At 34.8% G+C, this 26,312-nt stretch overlaps 2 protein-coding genes and 1 pseudogene across 2 annotated transcripts; 1 reads left to right on the forward strand and 2 right to left on the reverse strand.

Moving 5' to 3' along the window:
* Positions 1–667: 667 nt before the first annotated feature.
* Positions 668–2,014, forward strand: LOC145060144 (uncharacterized). Its single transcript, XM_079007861.1, has one exon. The coding sequence runs from the start codon at positions 668–670 to the stop codon at positions 2,012–2,014; it is 1,347 nt and encodes a 448-aa protein (XP_078863987.1).
* A 7,061-nt stretch (positions 2,015–9,075) lies between these two features.
* LOC145060145 (uncharacterized) lies at positions 9,076–9,711 on the reverse strand. The gene has a single exon (XM_079007862.1). The coding sequence runs from the start codon at positions 9,709–9,711 to the stop codon at positions 9,076–9,078; it is 636 nt and encodes a 211-aa protein (XP_078863988.1).
* A 3,037-nt stretch (positions 9,712–12,748) lies between these two features.
* Positions 12,749–23,486, reverse strand: LOC145060146 (lysine-specific demethylase JMJ29-like; annotated as a pseudogene).
* Positions 23,487–26,312: the final 2,826 nt, after the last annotated feature.

A 26,312-nucleotide genomic window follows, 5' to 3' on the forward strand; every position in this document is an offset into this window, starting at 1 on the left:
AAAAATTGTTTAAAAACTTATATACAAAATCTAGAAAGTTTCTAGTTTTTACCCAAATTAACTCCAAATTAATTAACTAATAAGTTATATAGTTAACTTATAATCTTCAAATTAATTCATAAGATTATATTTCTATGACCAATAATAATCGGTTACCATAAAAATAAGTTAAAGGATGCTATAATTGAAAAAAAAAATAAATAAATTATTGTTATAATTGGAAAAAGAACACAAAAAAAATTATAAAATTGTTTAAAAACTTACAAGTAATTTTAATTAAAATTAATTAAAAAAAATGCATATATAAAAATTTTAATTTTTTTATTACTTAATTTTTGTATTATTTTAGATGTAAAAAAAATGTGGATTGGAAAAAAAACAATGCTAATTCTGTATACTAAACTCCAAACCCAAAATTATGTTTCAGCAACATCATGTCTATTGATAAAAGCTGGACTATTAATCCATATCGAAACCATCCCGAGTTCCAAGCAGGACTCAAAGCTTTTATCAAGAAGTCCAAGTCGCACCTTGATAGTAATGGTAAAATCAGATGTGCGTGTGAAAAATGTGATAACCGTTACTTCAAGTACCCGACTGCAGTTGAACGCCATATATTTATCATGGTGAATCTTTTAGTCCTCCAGTCGTCTTTCCAAGTAACGAAATGACCGATTTAATCGACGATGTGATGTGGGAGTCGAGAGAAAATGATACCAACCTCGATGAAGGAACCTCTAATACAAGGGGTAGCGGTGTGGATGATGATTTTGCACAGTTGTTGGAAGAAATGGAAACTCAATTGTATATTGGTTGCATCTTTTCTTCCCTTGAGTTTCTAGCAAAGTTAATGCATATCAAGGTGAACAACAAATGGACTGATAGTTCTTTTGATCAACTCATTGAGCTCTTGCAATTAGCATTTCCCAAAGGCAACAAGGTTCCCCTTTCACATTATCTAGCCAAAAAGAAACTAAAGTCTATTAGCCTGGGGTATGAGTCGATACATGTGTGCAAAAACGATTGTTGTCTCTTTTGGAAAGAACATGATTCATTGCAAGTTTGTCCCGTTTGTAAAGAGAGCCGATGGATCGATAAAAACACCAAGGGTAAGAAAGTACCTCATAAGGTGTTACGGTACTTTCCTGTGACCCATAGACTACGACGTTTATATTGTTCGAGGCACACTGCCAAAAATATGATTTGGCATAGTACCAGACGTTCAGAAGATGGTGTGATGATTCATCCTGTTGATGGGGAACATTGGCAAGATTTTGATAAAAAATACCCCGACTTCTCAAGTGAACCCCGTAACGTATGCCTAGGTCTTTCAGCCGACGGTTTCAATCCATTTGGAAACATGTGTAATCCACATAGCACATGGTCGGTCATACTCACCACATACAATCTGCCACCCTGGCTTTGTATGAAAGATTCATCATTCATGTTAGCTTTGTTGATTCCAGGATCGAAAGCTCCAGGTAAGGATATGGATGTTTTCCTTAGACCGTTGGTGGAAGAGCTTAAACATTTGTGGAACTCAGGCGTACGTATTAAAGATGCGGCGACAAACACATTCTTCACGATGAGAGCTATGTTGTTGTGGACAATAAACGATTGGCCATCTCGTAGTAGTCTATCAGGTTGGAGTGGGAAAGGGTATAGAGCATGTGCTACTTGCAATGAAGACACTCCTTCGTACCGTGCAACAAACAAAGTCGTATATATCGGTCATCGTCGTTTCCTAGATGCTAATGATCCGTTAAGAAAGAGGTTGGACTTTAACGGGATGGAAGAGACAAGACCCGCTCCGAGACACTTTAGTAATGATGACATACAAGATCAACTAGGTCGTCTACTAACTCGTAAACCGGGTAAACATCCTCAGCATGGAGGCGGGGAGCCAAAGCGGCAAGATTACGAGTTGAAATGGTCGAAACGAAGCATTTTCTTCGAACTCAAGTATTGGTCTTCTCTACAGTTGAAACACAACATAGATGTCATGCATGTCTAGAAAAATGTGGAAGAGAGTTTGTTAGGTACTCTCCTAATGAACGATAAAAGCAAAGACACATCAAATGCACGAGAGGACTTGAGAATTCTAAACATCCGGAGAAATGAATGGTTGCAAAAAAATGGTGACAAGTTTCATAGACCCCAGGCAAGATACTCTTTCACGAAATCTAGTCGACAACTCTTTTGTCAATTTATAAAAGAGGTTAAACTGCCGGATGGGTTTGGTTCTAACATTAGTAAGAAAGTGAACGATACCAATACTAACATTATTGGGTTGAAATCGCATGACCACCACATTCTTATGCAACGTTTGATACCGATTGGAGTAAGAGGGTTGTTAGACAATGATACTTATACACCTATTGTAGACCTTTGTATGTTTTTCAAGCAACTTTGTTCCAGAACATTGAAGGTGGAGGATATGAGGAAAGCAAAAGTAGACATTATTGCAATCTTGTGCAAGTTAGAATTGATTTATCCTCCGGCGTTTTTTGACATTATGGTTCATTTACTTTTGCATTTACCTGATGAAGCAATTGCTGGAGACCCGGTTTGTATGAGATGGATGTTTCCATTCGAGAGATATACGAAAAAACTAAAAAACTATGTCAGAAACAAGGCGAAGCCAGAAGGTTCTATAGCTGAGGGTTATGTTGCTGAAGAAGCTTTATCATTTTGTTCGATGTACCTTCGAGATGTAAAGAATCGTCCGAAAAGAAATGTAGATGTTGTCATCGAAAAAACAAAGTTTTGGATGTTTGAGTCTAAATGTCGACCGACCAGCACAACTCAAATCAAAACTCTTAATTTAACGGAAATGCATAACATGGAATGGTTTGTATTGAATAGCTGTGAAGAAGTCAGACAGTAAATCAAGTAATTAATCTTATCTCTAACTTTAATTCTTAATTTTTTATTTTATCTTTTTAAATCTATATCTTTTGGTCATCAACATAGGAAATTCAAATCTGAGCATCCCCAAAGTGATAAAAAGAGAGAATTTCGTAATTGGTTTCGTGAAAAGGTAATATATATTAATAAACAAATTTGTTTCATTGATCTAAAGAATACATAATACATCTTAATTTATAATTGTTAGGTTCATCAAATGAAAATAGAAAAATCTCCAAAATTCCACAAAGAGTTGTCGGTTCTTGCAATGGGCCCGCAAATGAATGCCTATTCTTACACCGCATGCATAGTCAATGGCGTTAGGTTTATGGTACTTAGTCGTGACACACAACGCACAACACAAAACTTTGGGGTTTTAGCGGTGGGTGAGAAAGGCAAGAAATATTATGGCCAGTTAGAAGAGATTATAGAGTTGAGGTATACACATGATTATTCAACTGTACTATTTCATTGCAAGTGGTTTGATACTCGAACATGAGTTATTTCTAGTGATAGTTTCACCAGTATCGACACACGACGCGAAGCATACAAAGATGATCAACTCATATATGCGTCACAAGCCAAACAAGTGTTCTACATCAGAGAGCCAAACAATAACCATCAGTGTGTTGTCGAGCATGTTAATCATCGAAGTATTTAGGATCTACCATCGAACGATGACCTTGTTCAAAATGTTGACAATGTGTCACATGAAAATGTAGACGATGTCGATGTACTTCAAAATATCTCTTCATCCGATGCTCCACTTTTTATCGATTTCAGCATGTACTTTCAAAACATTCCTAGAGTCATTGTTGATGTACAAAGTGCATCTGAAGTTCCTCCGCCAACTGGTAGAGTCAATGATGTTTCTGATTGCGAGACTGATTACGATGATACCGATTCTGACTATGATACCGAAGAAGACACTGAAGGATATGAGGAAGATTCTGATTAGAATAGTTCTTATGTAATGTGTATTTGTAATATGTGTTTGTAATATGAACTTTATTTGGATTTCTAGTTTAAATATAAATGTTTATTCTTATCTAAATGTTTATTCCTATCTAAATGTTTATTTCTATGTAATGTGTATCTATAATAAAAATTGTATTTGTATATCTTATAATTTTTCAGGAAATGATGAGAGTGTGGCTTTTGTTTATGTTTACCATGGCTGCTGTCATGGGTCGTGGACATGGGGGAGAAGGAGCTGAGGACCCACCTTTCCCAGGTGGTAGAGGTCCTGGCCAACACGAGCAGGACGGTAAGTCTTATCATGAATTTTTATTTACTATTTTTGTTCAATTATCATAAATTAAATGTCGTTTCTAATAATTTTTAATTACATTTGTAGTTGAGGGGCGTGCCCGAAGGAAAGTTCGAGGAAAAGCAAAAAGTATAAAGCTTGAAAAAACAATCTTGCAAAACCAGGGGAAATCAATTGGCATGCAATATGATAGGGATATCACATTTAATCCCGTAGGAGAGGCGGGAGACATGTTTTCCTGAGAAGTTGGGAAAACAATGTGGCAGATGGTCCCTTTTGACAAATGGAGTTGGAAAAGAGTTTCCCCTGATATAAAGGACATTGTATTACAACATTTAGCGGTAATTATTTATTTAAATATATTTTATAGGTTTAACTATAATTGTTTTTTACTTGGTTAACTTTTTTTTTGTAGACAAAGTTTGATCTCAATCAAATGTAACAGGATGCACAAGCTACTCTATTGACAGAGAGTTTTCAAGCAGCCTTGTTAAAAGGTTTTCGAGAGCGTAAAGCCAACGCAAAAGAATATTTCAAGATGGTCGGAGGGTATGAAGATATCCCGAGAGCATTGGCAAATCCTCCGGATGGTATGCTTGTTGATAACTGGGCAAAGACAGTTGAGTATTTTCAAACTGACAAACACATAATTGCTTCAGAAATGAACAAAAAAATCCGTGAAAAGCAAACAAATGTGAATCGTGGGGGTTTGAGCTCGTATAGCAGTACTTGCTATAAGAAGGTACCATACGATACATGTAATTATTTATTTAAAATATAATCTAATTTTTAAACTTAAACAGAACCTTAAGAGAGTGGAAACATTTCGCAAAGCTCATACCGATAAGAATGGTGTATTTGTTACTGCTGAATCGGAACAACAATATGTAAGTAAATAATTATAATTTTATCATATATTTAAATGTTTATTTATACTTAATTGTTACTCACTTTTGGGAGTTACAGAATCGGTTAGTTGAAGAGCTGTTAGAACAAACTCAAGGTGAAAGTGAGTTAACGTCCACTCAAGAAAGAGCTATGTTTGAGAAAGTATTAGGAGAGCGACGTGGCCACAGTAGAGGCATTGGCCGCAAACCTTCTGGTCTCCCGACGATTCCACAGCCTTCGCAACCATTACAACCACCATCACAACCATCACAGGTAAAATAGCAATCTACTTTAGCATCGTAAAATGCATGTTGATTTGGTAGTTTTGGTTTTGTGGTGGTTATTTGCTAAAAAGTTTGGTAATTTGGTTTTTGTCCCAAGTGCAAAATATAGCAATGTACTTTGGTTTTCTATCTTTGTTTAAAAATAGCAATCTACTTTAGCATCGTAAAATGCATGTTGATTTGGTAGTTTTGGTTTTGTGGTGGTTGTTTGCTAAAAAGTTTGATAATTTGGTTTTTGTCCCAAGTTCAAAATATAGCAATGTACTTTGGTTTTCTATCTTTGTTTAAAAATAGCAATCTACTTTAGCATCATAAAATGCATGTTGATTTGGTAGTTTTGGTTTTGTGGTGGTTATTTGCTAAAAAGTTTGGTAATTTGGTTTTTGTCCCAAGTGCAAAATATAGCAATGTACTTTGGTTTTCTATCTTTGTTTAAAAATAGCAATCTACTTTAGCATCATAAAATGCATGTTGATTTGGTAGTTTTGGTTTTGTGGTGGTTATTTGCTAAAAAGTTTGGTAATTTGGTTTTTGTCCCAAGTGCAAAATATAGCAATGTACTTTGGTTTTCTATCCTTGTTTAAAAATAGCAATCTACTTTAGCATCGTAAAATGCATGTTGATTTGGTAGTTTTGGTTTTGTGGTGATTATTTGCTAAAAAGTTTGGTAATTTGGTTTTTGTCCCAAGTGCAAAATATAGCAATGTACTTTGGTTTTCTATCTTTGTTTAAGAATAGCAATCTACTTTAGCATCGTAAAATGCATGTTGATTTGGTAGTTTTGGTTTTTGTCCCGAGTGCAAGAAATAGCAATGTACTTTGGTTTTCTATCTTAGTTTAAAAATAACAATGTATTTTGATAGTTTTTGTTTATGTTTGACGATCTAACTTATAAGTTTATATATATTGTTATTAATTATGTAGTTGGAAAATCTTCATGCAATGCTCACCGACCCAGCATGTAGGGATGAGCTTTATTCGTTTTTTCAATCCCAAAATAATCAAGGAAACGATGGGAACGACGATGATGGTATGTAAGGATGGGTTTTATTTGCATATGTTGTCTCGTTTTGCTACTTGGTAGATTGTAAAAATTTTGTTGTTTTGCTACTCGGATATTATGACTTTTGATATTTATTTGTATTTGGATGTTTGTTTATAATTTGCATTGACACTATTATGTTTGATATTTAATAGGATGTTTGTTTTGTAATTAGCGTCGACACTATTGGTTTTAATATTTAATCGAATATTGTTATTACCGGCGACACTTTTACCTGCTATATTATCACCGGCAACCAAAATCATTATTTAAAAAAAAATTGAAAAAAAATTACCGGCGACAGAACTTATTACCGGCGACACTTTTGCCGGCGACACTTTTACCGGCGACAGACGTCATTACCGACGACTAGCTCATTAGCGGCGACATAGCAATAGCGGCGACTTTTATCATTAGCGGCGACAAACTGATCAATAGTGACGAGGCAGTAGCGGCGACTCAGTACCGGCGACGCGTCGCCGCTATTAGTATTACCGGCGACTTTTGGGACTTTTACCGGCGACTTTTGTCGCCGGTAATGGCCTTTTTCCTTGTAGTGTAATCAGTTGGAAAAGTGTTTTGTAGGTATTGTGTAGCTACATTTCTAACAGAATTTTCCTTTGGAAAACCCAAGACAATTTTGTAGGCAAATTGTAGGAAAAAATTACCCACGAGGGTTTTTCCTACAAACCACTTTCTGTAGAAATTTTGTAGGTAACGCTCAATTGATACAGAATTCCTACGAATAATGTTGTAGGTATTTACCCAATTTTCTAGCAAGATCATCCATATAATATAGCTTTCTTCAAGTTTTTTTTTTCTTTTTGTTTTAAGATCTGATATGCATCGCATGAAATGCAGCCATAGAGATTACTTTCGATCTGGCTTTACCATCGCTTGATAAAGCGCTCTCGAAATTTCCAAGATTTTGGGTCCTAGAATCAATCAATAGAAATGGGTTAAGCCATATAACAATATTGATGAATGGAAGCTCAGCAACATCCACGCCCCAAACCTTAATCCACTGTTACATATACATTTTATTTTCCACTCAAAAGGGTCGCTTTTAAGTGAATAGCAAAGCAACTGTTTTGTTTTTATTTTTTATTTTGAAAATGAAAAAATGGATTAGATAATTGAAAGGAAAAAAAGTGTAATGACCATACATTGACACGATGTAAACCAACTTTAAACTTACACCATTTGCGATCATTGGATGAGTGAAAGTTATTGATGGTATAAAAGTCGGCTCTTACCCTCTTATGGGCATTCAAATTTCAAAATAATTCTAAAGCTAATTATAGTAATTAAGAATAGGCATTTTCAAAATTCGAAAACCTGAAAACGAAAAACCCCAAAAAAACAAATTAAGTGGTTATAGGGGAAACATTTGAGAAGCCTCAAATTGATTTTTTGATGCTGTATCAAGACTTAAAAACTTTCTTAAAACTAATACATAATTAATCTCCTTAATACAAATGAATCTTTTATCTTCACCACACACCCAAAAAAGTGAAAAACACTAAAGTCAAACCTGATATCATATAAAAATACAAATCTCTATAAATTGTCCTTGCGATCGTATTCTTCCCAGAAAAGAGAGTTATGTGGTGTTCTATTGTGAACAATGATTTATCGGGAAAGCCAAAAGGACCAGAAGACATATGTTTTCTTCGTTGGAAAACATGTATTGATCCAAAGAGGCGAAGGGACAACGTACTTAAAAAGTGTTGCGATTGAAATCAGGCGCTAACCACATTGCATCTAATTGCAAATGGAGTGCTATTAAGATATGGGTTTTTTACTTTTTTTATATATTATAAACCACTATGAATGCGATGAATCAACTACAAGAACTTTGTCTATAACTTTAAAGGACTAGTCCTCAGCCTTTAGCAATCAGCATGCAAGAATGCAAGATAGTCTCAATAAGCAATCCAGCTAGCTCAAGCTCTGATTCAAATGCTCCACCAGTTATTAATTAGAGTATAAACATAAGTACAAAGATTGTTAACAAAAGTGGAAAGGAAGAGAGATCAACCAAAATGAGATTAATCTTACCTGCCATTCATCAATATACATGGTAGCACTCCAACATATTTCATTATTATATATCATCAGAGCGTACACTTATATTGCAATTGTAAAAGAGAATGAACTATGATGACATAATAAATATTTCGAAACAAGATAGAAGAGACGTAAATCAAAGTTACAGATTTCCATAATTGCAAAGATAAAAGAGTTATTACCTTGGAACAAATGGATACATTCCACATGCCACAAAAGAATAACCCAAAACCTCTATAAAATCTACCAGAAGGCATTATATTTTTCTCATTAACATTTGGATACATGTATAATATCACATATTCACACAAAAAGCAGTAAGACAAGATAACAATTAACTTTTAATACTTTAATAACTCTACTTCAGGTGATAAAACTACTAAAGCAAAATAGCATAAGTAATGACGTCAGTAATGTCACCTCAAAAAACATATGCAAGTTACCTTACAAATTACAAGAAAACAAAATCACGTATTTGATTATTCTAATTCAATCCATATGGGTCTTGATTGATTTTCAATCCAATTTCATATCACTTTGTTCTGCCTAAATTTTAATATTTACCGAAACTATATAGAAATACTTTTAGGAATTATCTTGTAGTGTCCAGAAAATCAATTATCCCACTTCGACTTCTTATTCAGCCGACCCTCGCGAGTCGCCATATGAACAGCAACTGAGACTGGGTTTGATCCATCACCCCCATAAAGAAAATCAATCTTTTGGATTTTCTTTTTCTCTTCGTCTTTTCTCTTTGCTTCTCTCTTCAAATCAAAATCAGCCTCGATTTCATCATAAAAGTCACTTTTGTCACAACCATGGACGTTAAAAACGTCCTTACTCAAGCAAGAACCTATTTCGTCGATGTTATGATAAGTCACAGCATGTGTCAAGAAATCCGGGTTGCGAAAATCTTTCCTGTTACGCAATTCAGAATTAAAGCTTCTCCCCGTTTTCTTCTTTATTAAGAGAAATTTAATGAACTTTTCTTGCAATTTATCACCAATTGCTTGTTGAACTGCAGGAGGTGGATGTGTCAAATTACCAATAGAATCCGGTGTTGTCTTATCATTAGCAGAATCCAAATTAACAACAGCACCCTTAATGATATTGGTATTATTAAGGGTGTCTGAATCATCGTTCTTGTTGCTGCCATCGTCTCTCTCAACATCTTCTTCCATATCGTCGTCTTCATCGCCATATATAGAAAGAAGGGCGATACCTTCTGATTCCTTCTTCTCCGGCGCCATGGAAAGATTGAAACACGGGTACGGGTTGCAATGGATTGAAAAGAGTTTTGAAGATGTAAAACTAGGGTTTTGGTGTTCAAACGTAGGTTTTCAATTTTGTATACTTAAATTTCAATTTGTAGTGTTCGGGATTTCTTTTTAATCAATTTTTAGCTAAGAAGGAAAAATTGACCGGACAAAATACAAAAATTCTTATATTTTAATGACTTTTGGCTTTTATATTATAAAAACTTTAAAACCCAAACCAAATACATTTTAAAAACTTTCATTTTTTAAAAAGTTATTTTACAATGTCCTTTTTTTTTTTTTTTTTTTTTTTAAAAAGAACTTTTAAATTTAAAAAGTAATAAATTCGGCTAATTAGTCGACATCATTAGTTTAAACTACTTTTGTATGTTACCAACAAATTCAATCATCTCATTTACGAAAGAAAGATTCATAAATTACATACACAAATTATGTTAAAAAAATCATATATATATATATATATATATATATATATATATATATATATATATATATATATATATATATATATATATATATATATATATACACACTAGTTGTAAAACTCATATATTATACAGGTTAATTAAAACATAATGTTAAACATGGGCGATTAGATGAAAAGTTTATTTTGATTTTGAAATATAAAATAAGTAAAAATTATAAAAAAAAACGTGCAAAAACTAAATTAATTAAAATTATGTGCTCAATTGTTAGACCCGTGTACTAAACGAGTTATTCTAATAAAATGTTAAATACAAATGTGTAAAGTGTAAATTTATTTGAAATTGAAATTGAAATTTCAAATTTGAAATTAATAGTTATTATAATAGGTTTAATTTATGGAAACTAAATTAATGATATAGTGGAAATAAATAATCAAGTAATTTTTTTTTAACCGACAAATACAAATATACTAATCTACTCCTAAACTAACACCTAATTCCACCTTTGTCCACGACGGGACTTGAACCCTCGACCTCAAAAAGGGAGGACACCACCTGATACCGCTGGGCTAGAAGCCTTTTGGTAATAAAGTAATTGACAATTGTAAAATAAATATATTTCAAAATTATGACAAAATGACATGTGGCCAAATAAATGAGAGAATGACAAGTGGCAATAACATTTGCATTTATTAGGGTAGATATATATATATATATATATATATATATATATATATATATATATATATATATATATATATATATATATATATTCTAATAAAAGAATAGTTTTATTCTAATTTAGACATGTGTCATTCTATTAGGCTTCTTAATTAATGCATATGTTATTCTCTTTTTGCCATGTGTCACCCTATTAAGTCATCTAATTAATGCATGTCATTTATCAACCTATTAATTATTTATTTCAAATTTCAAAATTTAAATTTACCACTCCAAGTACATTGAATTAATAACATTAAAATAAAAATTAAAATAAAATTAATACCAATTATAAAGTGATATAATTTCACATATTTATTTAAATCAATGATTATAATTTCATATAACTAAAAAAATCTCTTAATTAATAATTTATTTAAAATAATTGATTAATAATTTTGAGTTTTTATAATAAAAGTTCAATTATTTTTGTAACCGTGATTTCCATGGGTTATAAACTAGTATATATATATATATATATATATATATATATATATATATATATATATATATATATATATATAGGTAGGTTCAAATGTTTCTCACATCTATTGTGTGCTAGAATGTACCAATAAGAATTGAGTAAACATTAAATGTATATTAAATGATATCAATATTTATAATTCATTTTTATGAAGACTAATTTAATTCGTCATTAATATCAATAATAATATTTTTTCATAATGAATTCATATATAAAATAAAAGAGTGTATTCTAAGAGAACTAGAGTATATGCTACTAGAATCCACCCTCATTCTTTATATTCCATACAACTTTATTACTATATTTTAAGTGAGTGAGTTCTGAAATAATGTTATTGTTGACATAAAAACCTAGATACGAATTCATTCTGAAAGAATGTTATTACTGACATTAATGATGAATTTAATTAATTTTAATAAAGAGAAAATTATAATTATGGATATCATTTAATATACATACAATTATGGAAACCATTTAATATCCATGATTATTTAATTAAATAGAAATATAATTTTACTAAATTCCTATTGGTGCATTCTAGCACATAATAAATGTAAAAAACACTTTAACCTAGCCATATATATATATATATATATATATATATATATATATATATATATATATATTAGAAATATGGGTTTAATGGCACCTAGAAATCTAAGAATCGTGATTATCACTTTCAAATCGAAGTATTTGGGTGGCACTCCCAAATCCCCAATTTGATAAGACTCAGAGTAACACTACAACATTTCTAACCTATGGGGACGACAAAAATCGTCTTTACAGACCGAAAAGTCGTCACTATAGACCTCAACGACGACTTGTCGTCGCCATAGACTTTGTTGTTGTAGGTTTGTCTCTTTAGGTTGTAATGTCGTCGCCATAGCGTGTGTCGTTGTAGCCCCCCTTATAGCGATGAAAAATCATTCCTATATAGCAACCAACAGACATAATATATTGTTGCCATAGTGACCCATATTGCGACGACATATTGTCGCCATATCCTCATCTATAGCAACGACATCTTGTTGTTGTAAGTACACCTATAGCGACGATAAGTCGCCTCTATATACAATAAAATTTTCATATAAAATAAAACCAAAAATAGTTAATTTAAATCTAAATCATTCCAAAATACGATACCATCCAAACTTATAAAATATCCTACATGCTCGGTTTACCAAAAATGAAGAGCTAAATTTGATTTTGTTTAGATGTTTCATACAAACCAAACTAACACAAACAACCTACTTATCACATCCACTAGAACTACTTTCCCATTCTTCATTTTCATCTCCTTCTTCCATTCATTATCTTCATTTTCATATCCTTGACTTTCTTCATCTTCTTCATTGTCATCATGACCGTTTGGAACTTGTAGTCAGGAACGATCAAAAGTGAATTGAAATTGTGGTGGTTGGGCGTTTGGATTTTGAGATAAGAACATTTGATGCATCTGTTCGGTAAATTGGTGGCTCATTTGTTGAGTCAACTCTTGAGCAAATGCATTGAAGTTTTGGGGATTGGTTGATGTACTTGGCACATAATATGTTACTACATTCTTCACTTTTCTTCCAACACCTTTTGTATGACTGTTTCTTTCTCCAAATGCATGCTCGAGGTATTCTGTCTGGTTAACCAATGAATCATCACCATCAACCTCTTCCAAAAATTTCCTATACTCTTCCATAATTTTACCCTACAATAAACATTTATTAGTTATTTTTTCAAAAATTTGGCAGCATAACAACTATAAAAAGAAAAAAAAACCAACCTGCTCAAAGTATATAAATAATAAGAATAACAATTCCAAATTTTGAATAAATCTACTTGTAATATACGCAATCCATTTTAAATACAATATAAACATTTTACTATAAATTCCATACGAATAATTTACACAAAATAACATCATACTAAAAGTATGTAAATACCCCTTTTACTTACCCAATCGTGTTGCGCCTGTGGGTGACACCATCATTTTCTTTCGAGTAAATTACACGAATGGTCCCTATGGTTTAGGGTAATTTGCACGTTTGGTCTCTAACTTATTTTTTTAACTTGGAAGGTCCCTAGCGTTTGTTTTTATTACACGCTTCATCCCTGTCTTACCTAAAAAGACTATTTTGCCCTTGACTTTTTAATTTATTTAAATAAACACACTCCCAACCCCACTCCCATCACCTTACCCTACCTATCCCATCATTTTTCTCTAATCAAATAATAATCTTTTTAGGTAAGACAGGGACCAAGCGCGTTACAAAAACAAATAGAAGGGACCAAACGCGTAACAAAAACAAGCAGCAGGGACCTTCCGAGTTAAAAAAAGTAAGTTAGGGACTAAACGTACAAAAACCCCAAACCATAGGGACCATTCGTGTAATTTACTCATTTTCTTTCCTTAAAGTGACTTTTTTTCCATCCATCAATGTGGTTTGCCCTTCCGGATTCTTTTTTCTACAAAAATCCACAAAAACTATTACTAATATTTCATAGAAAATGTTGACAAAACCCTTAAATAACACTTAAAAAATCTTACTTCCTTATATCACTTTTGGGCATAGGATCACTACTAGAAAAATAGCCTTTTACGACGTTCATTGTGCGTCGTAAAAGGCCCAGACGACGCGCAAATGCACGTCAAGGAAGGCCCTGTCATAAAGAGAGACAACGCACTTTTGCGCGTCGCCTATAGACGACGCGCATTTTCGACGCTCATTTACGACGCTCGTTTACGACACGCAATGCGTATCAAGAAAGCCCCTGTCAGGAAAGGCCATGTCATAAACGAAGATGACACACATTTTTGCGTATCATAATTTTAAATGTTAAAAAAAATATTATTAATAGATTTACTTATTTTCAAATTAAATTTGTATTTAATGTTTCATAATAGAAAATAAAATATCATATACAAAAAATAGAATCCATTGCATAAATTTAATGTCATACAAATAATCGTTCCATGGAAAGATAAAACAAATCAATAGAATTTGTAACAAAAATTTACAAACAAATTAGATACAAAACGTACAATCCATTGCCCCTTTACTTATTCAAGATCAACCTGTAAGTAGCAAACTAATCTATACAAATTCACCATTGTTTCTAATCATTTTCTTAAATACTTTACAAACATAATTCATTTATAGTACCTTAACTATAGTTGCAACCTTGTTTCTTCTTCTTCTGAACTCATCTCTTGCAACCGTTGCTCTAAGCCTAGTCTGAATAGATACAACAGCTCCTTGTCAATTATGTGAAAAATACAACCGGAGAGTGGCCTACCTTCATAATAGCAACAACTAACGAAGCAGGAATGAAAGAGAAGACAATACTCACAACAAACTTCGATAAATAAATTTTATAAAGAGAAAAATTAATGAAAATGTAATATATCATTGTATTGTATGGTAGAATGGAATTAGGGAAGGAATGGAATGTAATGATTCATTCCATTCCATCTAACGAAACAAAACCTAAGCATAAACACAAGGAATCATACCTCTACAAGTTTGTGCCCACTCTTTACGTACAAGTTTCCACCTTTCCTTATCCAAACATAGCACTTTAATATCTCCATCATCATATAACAAAATTAGTTAAAAAAACAAGGTCAACAGGCAAAACAAGTAAAAGCTGACAAAGTGTATTCAAATGAATACAACCTCCTAAATAGTTATTATTAATAAAATTAGGTAGCTATTTTGATCATATGTAGTCATGTCTAAGTTTCAAAAAATTTAAGAGGGAGTAGTGGATTGCACCTGAAGTGGATTCCAGATTCGCAGTGGTAGCGGGATTTCTCCGGGTTGGCTTCAACGGTGGTCTTCCGGTGGTGGTTGGTGGCCACCGAAAAACAACACATCAGTTAAAAAACCAAATCAAAGCATCCTTACCTGTTCTGTGGGCAGTGGCCACCGGATTTTGGGGGTGTTCACCGGTGGCCACCACAAGAATGTCAACCAGAAATTAGCCACCACAAAAATATTAATTTATCCAATAATATTAAAATTTTAATTAATCAGGTTTTTATGATATAACCCTGGAAAGAAGAGAAATTTTATGATATTCTTTCCTTAAATGCACTCAGTAATTTTATGATATTCTTGCCTTAAATGCCTGGAATCTGATTGCACGGATTCTTTAATCTCCTGGAACAAATGAATTATACTTTCTACTTTCAGTACAATATACAAGCATAACCCAAAACATGATAATGATAATAGAAGAAAAGATACCATACCTGTAGCTTTGGGTAGATTTGTGACATGGCAATTCATCCCCACAACATCAAGCCCTGATGATCCCTATTATTTCCAAATGAAGCAATTTAATGCAGTTTGAAAGAGTATAATAACTAGTGGTAAGTTATTAACCATTAGATTTCTGACTTGATGGGCACATCCAGCAGGTATTAAGACAGCATCTCCAAGCTTTTGGACAAAACTCTATGCTTCAATCCCTGATCACAACCAAAAAATAAAGCACATTCAGAGATTTTATACCAGTGAGAAAGGTGATACATAACACGCCTTGCAAATGCATACTAACCAAACTCTTCCTTGGGCTTCCTTTTATGGTCCATGGTTAAGTCAAATGTTTGATCATGAATTGGGTGTATAACCTGGACCAAAGAAAATACAATTGAACAATTTAAAAAATTACTATGTAGGATTGTGATGCTACACATAAAAGAATTTCAACTAAAAGTAAGGATTATTACCTGCTGCAGTGGAAGACAGAAGGAATGTCTAAACTCTCTGAAATGTTTTTTGAGATATTCTTCGAGTTTAGGAGTATCTTCCCTCCTAAATATGTCCAACAAAGCACCTCCATCTCCTAAATCAGATCCAACCACACAAGTACCTGAAGTATCATCCTGGTTATCACCTTCTTCACTATCAGAAGATATCACTTGTTTCCTGCCCTTCTTTTTCTTTCGTTTATTTCCATCTGGTCCCTCAACTCTTTGATTTGAACCCTTTCTCTTCCTTTTATCTTTTTTATCAATGTCAAACTCAACTCCTTCACAGATTCTTTCTTCAATAAATATTGGTCTGTTTACTAGTAGTTTTATGCCCTTCTTGTTTCTTCGACCCAACAACTTGCTCAGAGGTAGCATCTTTCGTGTTATGAACATAAAGTTCCTTCTGATCCTGAGCATTGTGCAGCTTTTTTAATACATTTATCCTTTTACAATGTTCAAAGACGAGGGTCACAGTTGCAGTATGAGTCAGCACATTCACCTGCATGTCACTAGAAAAAATATTAACGAATGAAAAGATATAAAACCCAGAACAGATTGGGTGTGCAAAACAGAGAATATATCTCTTTGAAATAACTCTTCACAAGAAAAGCTAACATGACAGGTTCAATTTTTGCAAAATGGTTTTATTTTGACATACCAAAATGTTTAGATCGGGGTTTTGTCTTCTTAAAATAAAGCTAGAGATAATTTTATATTGTAAATCAAAAACAGGTATTGCAAATTTATGTTTAACTCGGATAGTAAATATACAGCTACTTTATAAAGTTCACTTCACTTTACTTTTTAATTAGTGGTTCTTTTTTCCATGGTGAGTACAAGAAGTACTGCAATTACTGCTTTATATTCTTTTATAACAGAAAAAAGATGAGAAACAGAAGAGGGTTGTTGGTTTCTTCCAACAGATCAAGAAAGGTTCAAAAAAATTAAGATTACATTCCAGCAATTTATGCAATCCCCATGTAATATATATGAGACTCTCATAAATTGCAAGTGTGAAATGCAAGTAAACGAACTTTCATGACAGCTTCTGTTATATTTCTTTTAAAGATAGTGAAGTCATCAGCAAACCAATTTCTTCTCATACAAATTGAAATGGAAACTTCTATAACTAAAAGGTTAAAAAAAAAGCGTGATGACGCCTAAAGAGCAAAATTCAGTTCCAATGATACTAGATGAAATCCAACACCGGTGATCATGTCTTTGCCTAAAATCATAATAGAAAATTTCAAGCAGAAGAATTTGGCATAACCAAACAGAAAAAAACATACCACATCAGACTTGTGACAATGAAGTTTAGTTACAGAGTCTCCACGTCCCAATTCTTCAGAAACACCATAAGCTATATATGTTTTAGGACCCATATCTGGCTTCAAAGATTTTTCAGGCAATTTGACTGCAAGATTAAGGTAGCCATTACGTGGATGTGTGTACTCTTTAAAGGGTAAGCAAGTGATGAATTCAACACCATGACGTGGCAACCGTTCTTCAAATGAATTTAATGGAGGCCAGTCTTTCAGCTTTAGGATCTGAGGCCACCCTTCAGTGTCATATACACCATCCGTATACCAAGTAAAAAACTTTTGAAGATTAACATCAACCTGCATGTCATGAGAAAATTTGATTAGGCATTTAATATATCTCAATGTAGTATTAACTTGAACTCAAACAACAACTAAACCCAAATCCTATATAAATGGGGGTAAGATGGAGTTAAGATGTATACAGTCGTATTTTCACCCAAGGGTAGATAGAATGCTTTCATAGATGACCTCTGGCATATGAAACGTGAGCTCATAATGATGAATAGAGGGGAGAAAGATGACTAGAAAAATAAATAAAAGATGTAAAATATAAAAGTACTTATCCAACCTCACACCAATCCAAATAGTTAATAGCAGCCTCATCTGAGAGCACGTGGACAATACAAGTAATTGTCTCTAGAATTTTCACGGGAAGAAACTTTTTGTAATTGCTGATCACCACCATCTAAAGAACATGTGCACCATTTCACAGGCATATCCCTCATATCTTCCTCCAATTTGTGCATCTTTTGTGCTTTCTCTAGCAATTCTAAAACACTGTCAAGTGACTTTATGTGCATCAACTCTAAATTCCCACGACCACAACCACCCATGCTTTTTGGAGGGCAAAGAATTTTGTCATCAACCAAAGAATTCCAGTCATGAGTTCGCTTTTCCTTCGGTGCAGGATCTTCAACAACCTTCTCTACATAACATGTCTTTTTCCATGCTTTCCTGAATCCATTAGGGTTTCCATGTAAGTACTCAGGCCCTGGATCTTTAGGTTCAATGATAGCTTCTTCTTTGTTTCCTTGAGGGTTTCCATCTCGCAATTCCCAGCAACGTTGAAGGCAAAGGTTATAATGACAAGAAGGGCGGCTTCTATGCAAGTCAAAAATTGATGTTTTACAGCAGTCACTGCATATATCATGGAACAATCAAAACAGGAATACATCACCCAAGAAACAAAATCCTCAAAGACTTGTACAATCATTGAAATGACATACCAGTGAATTTGCTTATCCAAGCTGCACTCTACCTTCTTCAACTGTACCTTCGATATAGAAGATCCTGACCAAGTAATAAAGTCAGGAAAACCTACATAAAGTATGGCTGATTGCCATTTATCCATTCATATTGAGTTTAAGGTCAAAGATTCAAGTTCGTGTCATCTATTATGAGATCATCTATAGAAATTAAGTTAAAATGATGAAGGACGAGACTTGAGACTTCAAGTTGAGAAGTTAAGCAGAAGAAATGAGTTTCCTTGCATTTCCATGAAGTCTCAACAATGAACTTATCTAACTCAAACCTTTTCCCATAAGAATGAAATAGTCATCATCATTAGTCAAGACTCATATATATGGAATCATTGATTTAGATTAGCTACAATGAGAACTAGAAGGTCTACATTTTAAATAAAGCAAGAAAAATGAGATAAACAGCAAAAAATACATTGAATTCTAGACTCTATTATTATCTCTTTCATGTGATGTCATTTACATGCTTCAACAATGGAAAAAGCACATGTAGGATGTAAATAGAATATTGAAGTTTCTGATCATCATTAGGTTTGAAATCAATCTTCTCTTTGACCTAAAACCAACAACAGATTAAGTATTAAATTTCTTATCTGGTTGAGAGTAAGAATATCAATAAGCTCCATAACAAAAGATGAGCTACAGGAACCAACTATATTGTACACATTTCGCAAGCAGTTTATAGAGTTGTTGTTGCCTTGGAAAACAGGGCAACACTCAGCAAACATTTCCTCTGTCATGTTAGGGTACCTACAGAACAAAATAAACAAAGAGAGAAAGATGAAAACTGCCAGCGATTTAACTACAGTCTGCTTAAAAGACAATTTTCTACAATTGGGCATCAAGTTAGTAAGTTACGGAAGGATGCTTCTACAAAGGTCAATAATGGCTACTTGTTGCACCAGCAAAAAAATGTAGCAACGCTGATGCCAACGCTGCAGTTTAGTTACAGAGTCTCCACGTCCTAATTCTTCAGAAACTCCATAACCTATATATGTTTTAGGACCCATGTCTGGCTTCAAATATTTTTCAGGCAACTTGACAGCAAGATTAAGGTAGCCATCACAAGGATGTGTATATTCTTTGAAGGGCAAAGAAGTAATGAATTCAACACCATGACACGGCAACCGTTCTTCAAATGAATTTGATGGAGGCCAGTCTTTCAACTTTAGGATCTGAGGCCACCCTTCAGTGTCATATATACCGTCCGTATACCAATAAAAAACTTTTGAAGATTAACATCAACCTGCATGTCATGAGAAAAGTTGATTAGGCATGTAATATATCTCAATGTAGTATTAACTTAAAGGCAAACAACAAGTAAACCCAAATCCTATATAAATGGGGTAAGAGGGAGGTAAGATGTATACAGTCATATTTTCACCCAAGGGTAGATAGAATGCTTTCACAGATGACCTCTGGCATATGAAATGTGAGCTCACAAGGATGAATAGAGGGGAGAAAGAAAAAAGCACATACAAAGCAATAAAGTTGAATGAAAATAACGGGACAACAATAATGAGGAAAATCACTCCCTAATAATTTTTATTATTGAATTCAGTATCTTGTCCCACACAGCATGTCCACCACAATATCCTTATTTCCACAACTTCAATCTTCCTCTCATGTTCCTTCTTAATCAGACAAAGTCAACACAGTTAGCCTAACTGTTATACCTCTAGATCCCAAATTCCCTGTATGTTGAAGTGACTTAATTTTTTCAACTTTAATCGCTACAAACTAGGGTTTTTTTTCGTAATTCAACATATATTACATTTACAACTATGTACGCGTATAGAGATGACGCGGCATTGAAGAACCCTAGCTAGGATACAAAAGAAAAAGTCGTAAAAGAAGGTCTAGATGAGCATTAAATGTTGGATGATTGATTGAAGATTTAGGCTTCGGTTTACCTGGCAGCGGGGGTGGGAGGACGAGGAGACGAATTGTGGAAGAGTAATGAGCAATATCAAATGTTCTTCTATTTCTCGGACAAACTTGCGGTAGCTTTTGGAATAAATGGGCATTGATTGAAGATTTAGGGTTCGTCCCATCTTTTTCTTGAAACCTGTCATCATATCTCTTGGAAATAAGATCAACTTCCAGTGAACCTCTAATTTATGGAATCATTTGAAGTTTTCTCAATGGAGAAACATTATTCAACAGAAAAGGGAGAATGGTGATGAAATATCGAGAGAGAGAGAGAGAGAGAGAATAGAGATGGTCGAGAATGAGCAACCATCAACTTACCTGATGGGAGGAACAATGAAGACAACTCGCACGTTGATTTGTGGAGGAGGAAAGGCTACCTATACCTTAAACGATGCTTGAATCGGACCTATATAGGGCTTCACTAGTTCATAGATGGCGACATGGATAAGTTGCAAAGCCCTTAATCTCCTTGTAAGTTTAACATAGGCATAATGTAATGATCCCTAAATCATATTATTGTTAGTGTGAGGAGTCGTAAATGGTTGGCTCTTAAACGAAGGCTTGTAAAATTGATCAGTTGTCGTAGTCTCGGTGAGGTGAGATGAGCTCGAGGTCGCCAGTGGGAAGAGTTGAGCGGAGGTCTCCGGAGGTAAGAGGTGAGCGGAAGTGAGCAGATGTAACGAAATTTGCAAAGAGCATCCTTTTGAAAAAAACCTAGATCCCTAACAAGGGAAACGAACGAGAAGAGGGAAAAGATGAACAGTACGCGCAGTCTGAGGTTAGAGGATGCAACGATGATTGGAGGCGGTGGATGTGGATGAGGGCCTGGGTGGAGACAAGGCAAAAGAAGGAGCGGGTTTAAAAATTTTGGGATTTCATTTTCCCTTCAAGGATAACTGCATTTCATAAAAAATATAAAACGACATTCACAGAGGACGCACTTGTGCCCTCCGTGTTTTTTATTTTTTACATTAGACACTAATTTAAGGGCACACAATAATGCATGACCTAAATCCTTAAATTTTTTGAAGAGATGACACTTTTTTGATGTCACTCACTTTTGCGTAACATAAATCAACGAGTGTCGTGGTTTGCCCGTCGTAAAAGGCTATTTTTCTTGTAGTGGATTCAGCACCATGAGAACTTCCATACACCTGTTTTCCCCTGTTATCTTTAATTTTAGCAGAAGGATATAAATGAAATTCACTCTATTATATTCACTTATATGCCATCAAAAATATTATCCTATATATAATACTTGGTAAGTTACAAATATGGTCCCTAGCTAGAAATTCACAAACTAATGGCTAGAAATTCATAAACTAATGGCTAGAAATTCGCAAACTAATGGCTAGGTTTGGTCCAAGGGCATATCATTTTTCTAGGTTTGCAAAAAATTAAAACCACTGGGACATATTTTTTACAAAATCAAAACTCGGACAGAGCCTATGATTAATTGTAAAGTATGGGGACCAAAATTGTTACTCATTTTGAAAAGGTAGAGAATGACACTAAGCAATAACGAGTTGCTTGGTTGGCAACTTGGCATAATGTTTCCGGAGAAACCAAATCTGTCAAAGTAATTTATATTATTTTTTCTTTTTTGCAGATTTGATTACATTGTCCGTGACTCTCTAGCTTGTGGTCTGGGGTGTAACTTTCAGTTTGAATGGTAAAAAAACATTGGTTTAAGGATTTTGGCAGAATCAGGTGGAAATGGAATTCGATTCCATTCTTCCTTTTTCTATAAAAGACAAAAATACCCTCATTTATATTTAAGTTGGAATGGATAAAAACAAAATTTTGAAATAATAACTAATAAGTAAAAGTTAAATTTTTTTAAGGATTTTGGCAGAATCAGGTGGAATTGGAATTCGATTCCATTCTTCCTTTTTCTATAAAAGACAAAATTACCCTTATTTATATTTAAGTTGGAATGGATAAAAGCAAAAACTTGAAATAATAACTAATAAGTAACAGGTTAAAAATTTATTGAACCCATCTCACTGGAAGGAAGTTAAACCTTTTTTCTCAGGTCCTTTAACATTTTCTCTCTCAAAAATTTAGTTAAAAGTAGTGTTTGGTGCAACAAAATCAGAGAAGGAATTGAATGTTTCATTCTATTGGAATGACAAAAAGGCGTTTAATTTGTCTTGGCTTAACAATGCTAGCTATTAAAAGACTAAAAGTATTGTTAACAGGAAGAATCCAATCAAAATATAATTTCAGAGAATTGCTTGTGGAAAAATATAAGATTGACTTCTGAAACTTCTTACTTTTGTCTACTATTTTTTGAACAAGTAAAAAATCAGAATTTAATGTCTTTGTTATCCATGAGTCTTTTCCTAAGCTGAAATTGTGACCAAGATTGAGATTATATACAACAAATACTAGCATTCTACAAAAGATTTGGGGACAAACAAAGGGGTGGGGCACTAGGGCTGTTACATCCTTGCTTAGAAGATAGAATAATAAAAAACAATAACCTGATTGCTTGTTGTCCAACTCAGGATATGCTGATCTCCAACTCCTGTTGTCCAAGTCCCAACTTCAATTGTGTCCCCCAGACAACCTATACACGAATAAGTGTTGGAAATAACCCAGAAAACATATACATTAATAAGGAGAAAAGGAAGGTTGTTGGATTCTAAAACTTAGAAACCATTCATACCTGTTGAGGAAGTAGAAATCCAAATTCAGAAAACAGGTAGCCCGCCGGAATGAGAGGGAACCGCTGACCTGCATTTCAAAAAATGGGATAAATCTAGAGCTGGAGGGAAAACATCATAGTGAAAGGTTGAAGGAGTGGACGAGGGAAACGTTGGGCAATAAACGATCAAACTTACCTACCGCCATACAAGCACCGACAATTTCACCTCAGCTCATAGGAGGAACCGTATTTACTGTGGGTGCGATAGGGACGATAAGGTTCAAGGATTGGGAAAAGTTTTTAACTCAGCGAAACCATATAGGGACAATAACTCGTTCCTATTGTTGCCCATAAAAACGACGTCACCCTATTTTTTGATATATACACATTAAAAATATTATATATATTTAAATTAATTTATGCTTGAGACGATATGTCGTCCCTATAGCTTTTTCGGATCCCCGCCAATTATTTTTCGTTCCCGCTCAAACTACAGAAACGATTTATTATCGCTTTAGGTTTGGAAGTCAACAAAATTAGTCAACTCTATAGTGACGACTTTTCGTCCCTATATTATCCTCTATGGTGACGACATTAGTCGTCCCTATAGCTTTCGTCGCTGTAGAGTCATATTCTTGTAGTGTAAATCAAAGACAAAGAAAGAGAATGAAAGGGTATAATTTCGTAAGTACAAGAAAATGAGACCAAAATTGACTTTTTGATACTTGTCTGAAAACTATCATATGAAAGTTTAAAACTATCACAAACCACCAAAATGGTCATAAAAACGGGTATTTTGAATAAAAGTCAAAATGGGTCAATTCTCTAAAAAACAGGATTTCTAATGCATTTTTTATATAGTAACATAGCTCGACCACAGCCAGGGGCGCTGCCCCTAGACCCTCCTTCGTTTAGGGGCTTCGCCCCTAAATAACAGTGTACTTTGATACATGATCAAGCATAAGGAAGTGTGTACTCCACACCATCCTTTATTTTGGGGCATACTTACAGGCTGCGACTGATCGTACCCTCTGCATCCTCCATCCCTTATTTTGAAAACCATCTTTAAAACTTATTTTCCAAAAATCTCCTCAGTTTGAGACTGGATTCACACGAGTGTTCCTCCAATTCGCTAAAACCAAGGCTCTAATACCAACTTCTAACACCCATAACTCACCTCGCAGATGTCGATTGAAATGCAAACTGCAACTACCGGATCACTTGACACCGGCTCCACCACCTATAACTATAGCACAATATACTCATAAGTTCTTACTCTTATGAGACACCCCATAACCTCTTAGAAATTCCTGATCAAGGTCAGAGTCCTCAGTCAAGATCAACAGTCCATGTTGACCTCAACTCGCCGAGTGCACTCGGCCACTCGCCGAGTCCATGGAGCACATTCCAACTCACCGAGTCATCGGAGTGACTCGTCGAGTTCCTTCGAATCCCGATCAATCCTTAAGGGCTACCCGTTGAGTTTCCTCCTTACAACTCGACGGGTACACATGCAAGCCCATCCAAGGGAAAAGCCATCCGACTCGCCGAGTTGTTCTTCAACTCGTCGAGTTTTACGGCGATCTTCATCATACTCACCGAATTGTTCATCCAACTTGCCGAGTTCAATGACCATCTTCATGTGACTCGCCGAGTCATCCTTGCGACTCATCGATTCCATTCAGTCCTCCTTCCATACAGACGTGTTTTGAGCCATGCAGCGGCTCCAAATCACATATCTAAGCTTCTAGGGCATACTTACCACGTAAAGTTGCAAACTTTATGTACATGCATGGTTTTAAAGGCTCCAAATGTCTATTTTAAGTTCATAATGGAGCTTCTAGTCCAAGAGGGACTTCAACCACAACCAATACAACAACATTATGACTCTAGCACCCAAGGAGGGTCCAGATCTGAAGTTACAACTTCAGATCTAGCCCATAGCTCAACATCCCAACATGAAAATCCATAAAAAGCCCTAGAACTCAACAAGAGGAAAGAAAAGGAAGTAAGAATGGAACTTTGATACCTTCAAAAGATGCTAGCTGAGGCAAAACCTGTTTCCCCCTCCTTTCTTGCTTTAATTTCCTTTGCACTCTTACCTTCCTTCCTCCAAAATCCTCTTTTCCATGCTTCAAACCCACATCTAGGCACACACACACGAATTAGGGTTTTAAGGGCTCTCAAAGACAGTAAGGAAGCCCAAAGGAGGCTGAGGCTCCTTTAAATAGGGGTGCAAACCCCGGGATTTAGGGTTTCATCTGCCAGCTCCTACTCACCGAGTCCCAATAGTGGACTCGCCGAGTAGGTCACTAAACACGCATTCTCACCCCGTTGCTACTCGACGAGTAGGTCAACCAACTCATCGAGTAGAGCTTTATCCAAAAATTCTTAATAAATAAATAACTGAGGATTGGGGCGTTACAATTCTCCCCCACTTGAACTAGAATTCGTCTTCGAAGTCCGCTGAAGAAAACAATGTCGGGTAATGCTCGCGCATTTCCGCCTCCGGCTCGCACGTCCACTCGGATCATCTCCCATGCTCCCACTGCACCTTTACTAAAGGTATTTCCGTGTTCCGCATAATCTTCTTCTTCTTTTCCAAGATAGCTACAGGCCTCTCCACATAGTTCAGGCGCTCAACGAACTGAATGTCATCAACGATACCACTGCCTCCTGGTCCATGACACACTTTCGCAATTGCGAGACATGTAATGTGATGTGGATCCAGCTAAGTTCCTCTGAAAGCTCTAGCCTATAAGCCACCTTGCCAACCCTGGCAACAAACCTGAACGGCCCGATGAATTGGGGACCCAATTTTCCCCTCTTCCTGAAACGGATCACACCCTTCCAGGGTGAGACCTTCAGGAGAACCATGTCACCCACCTGAAATTCCAACTCAGATCGGCGTCGATCAGCATAACTCTTCTATCGGCTCTGAGCAGTCTGTAGCGGCTGTCTAATCTATTGTATCATCTCGGTAGTTTGCAGAACTACCTCCGTCCGAACCATCACCATGTGCCCAACCTCGC

Source organism: Lactuca serriola, chromosome 6 (assembly GCF_051521515.1).
Source record: "Lactuca serriola cultivar US96UC23 chromosome 6, Lser_US96UC23_V15, whole genome shotgun sequence".
Taxonomy (NCBI): domain Eukaryota; kingdom Viridiplantae; phylum Streptophyta; class Magnoliopsida; order Asterales; family Asteraceae; genus Lactuca; species Lactuca serriola.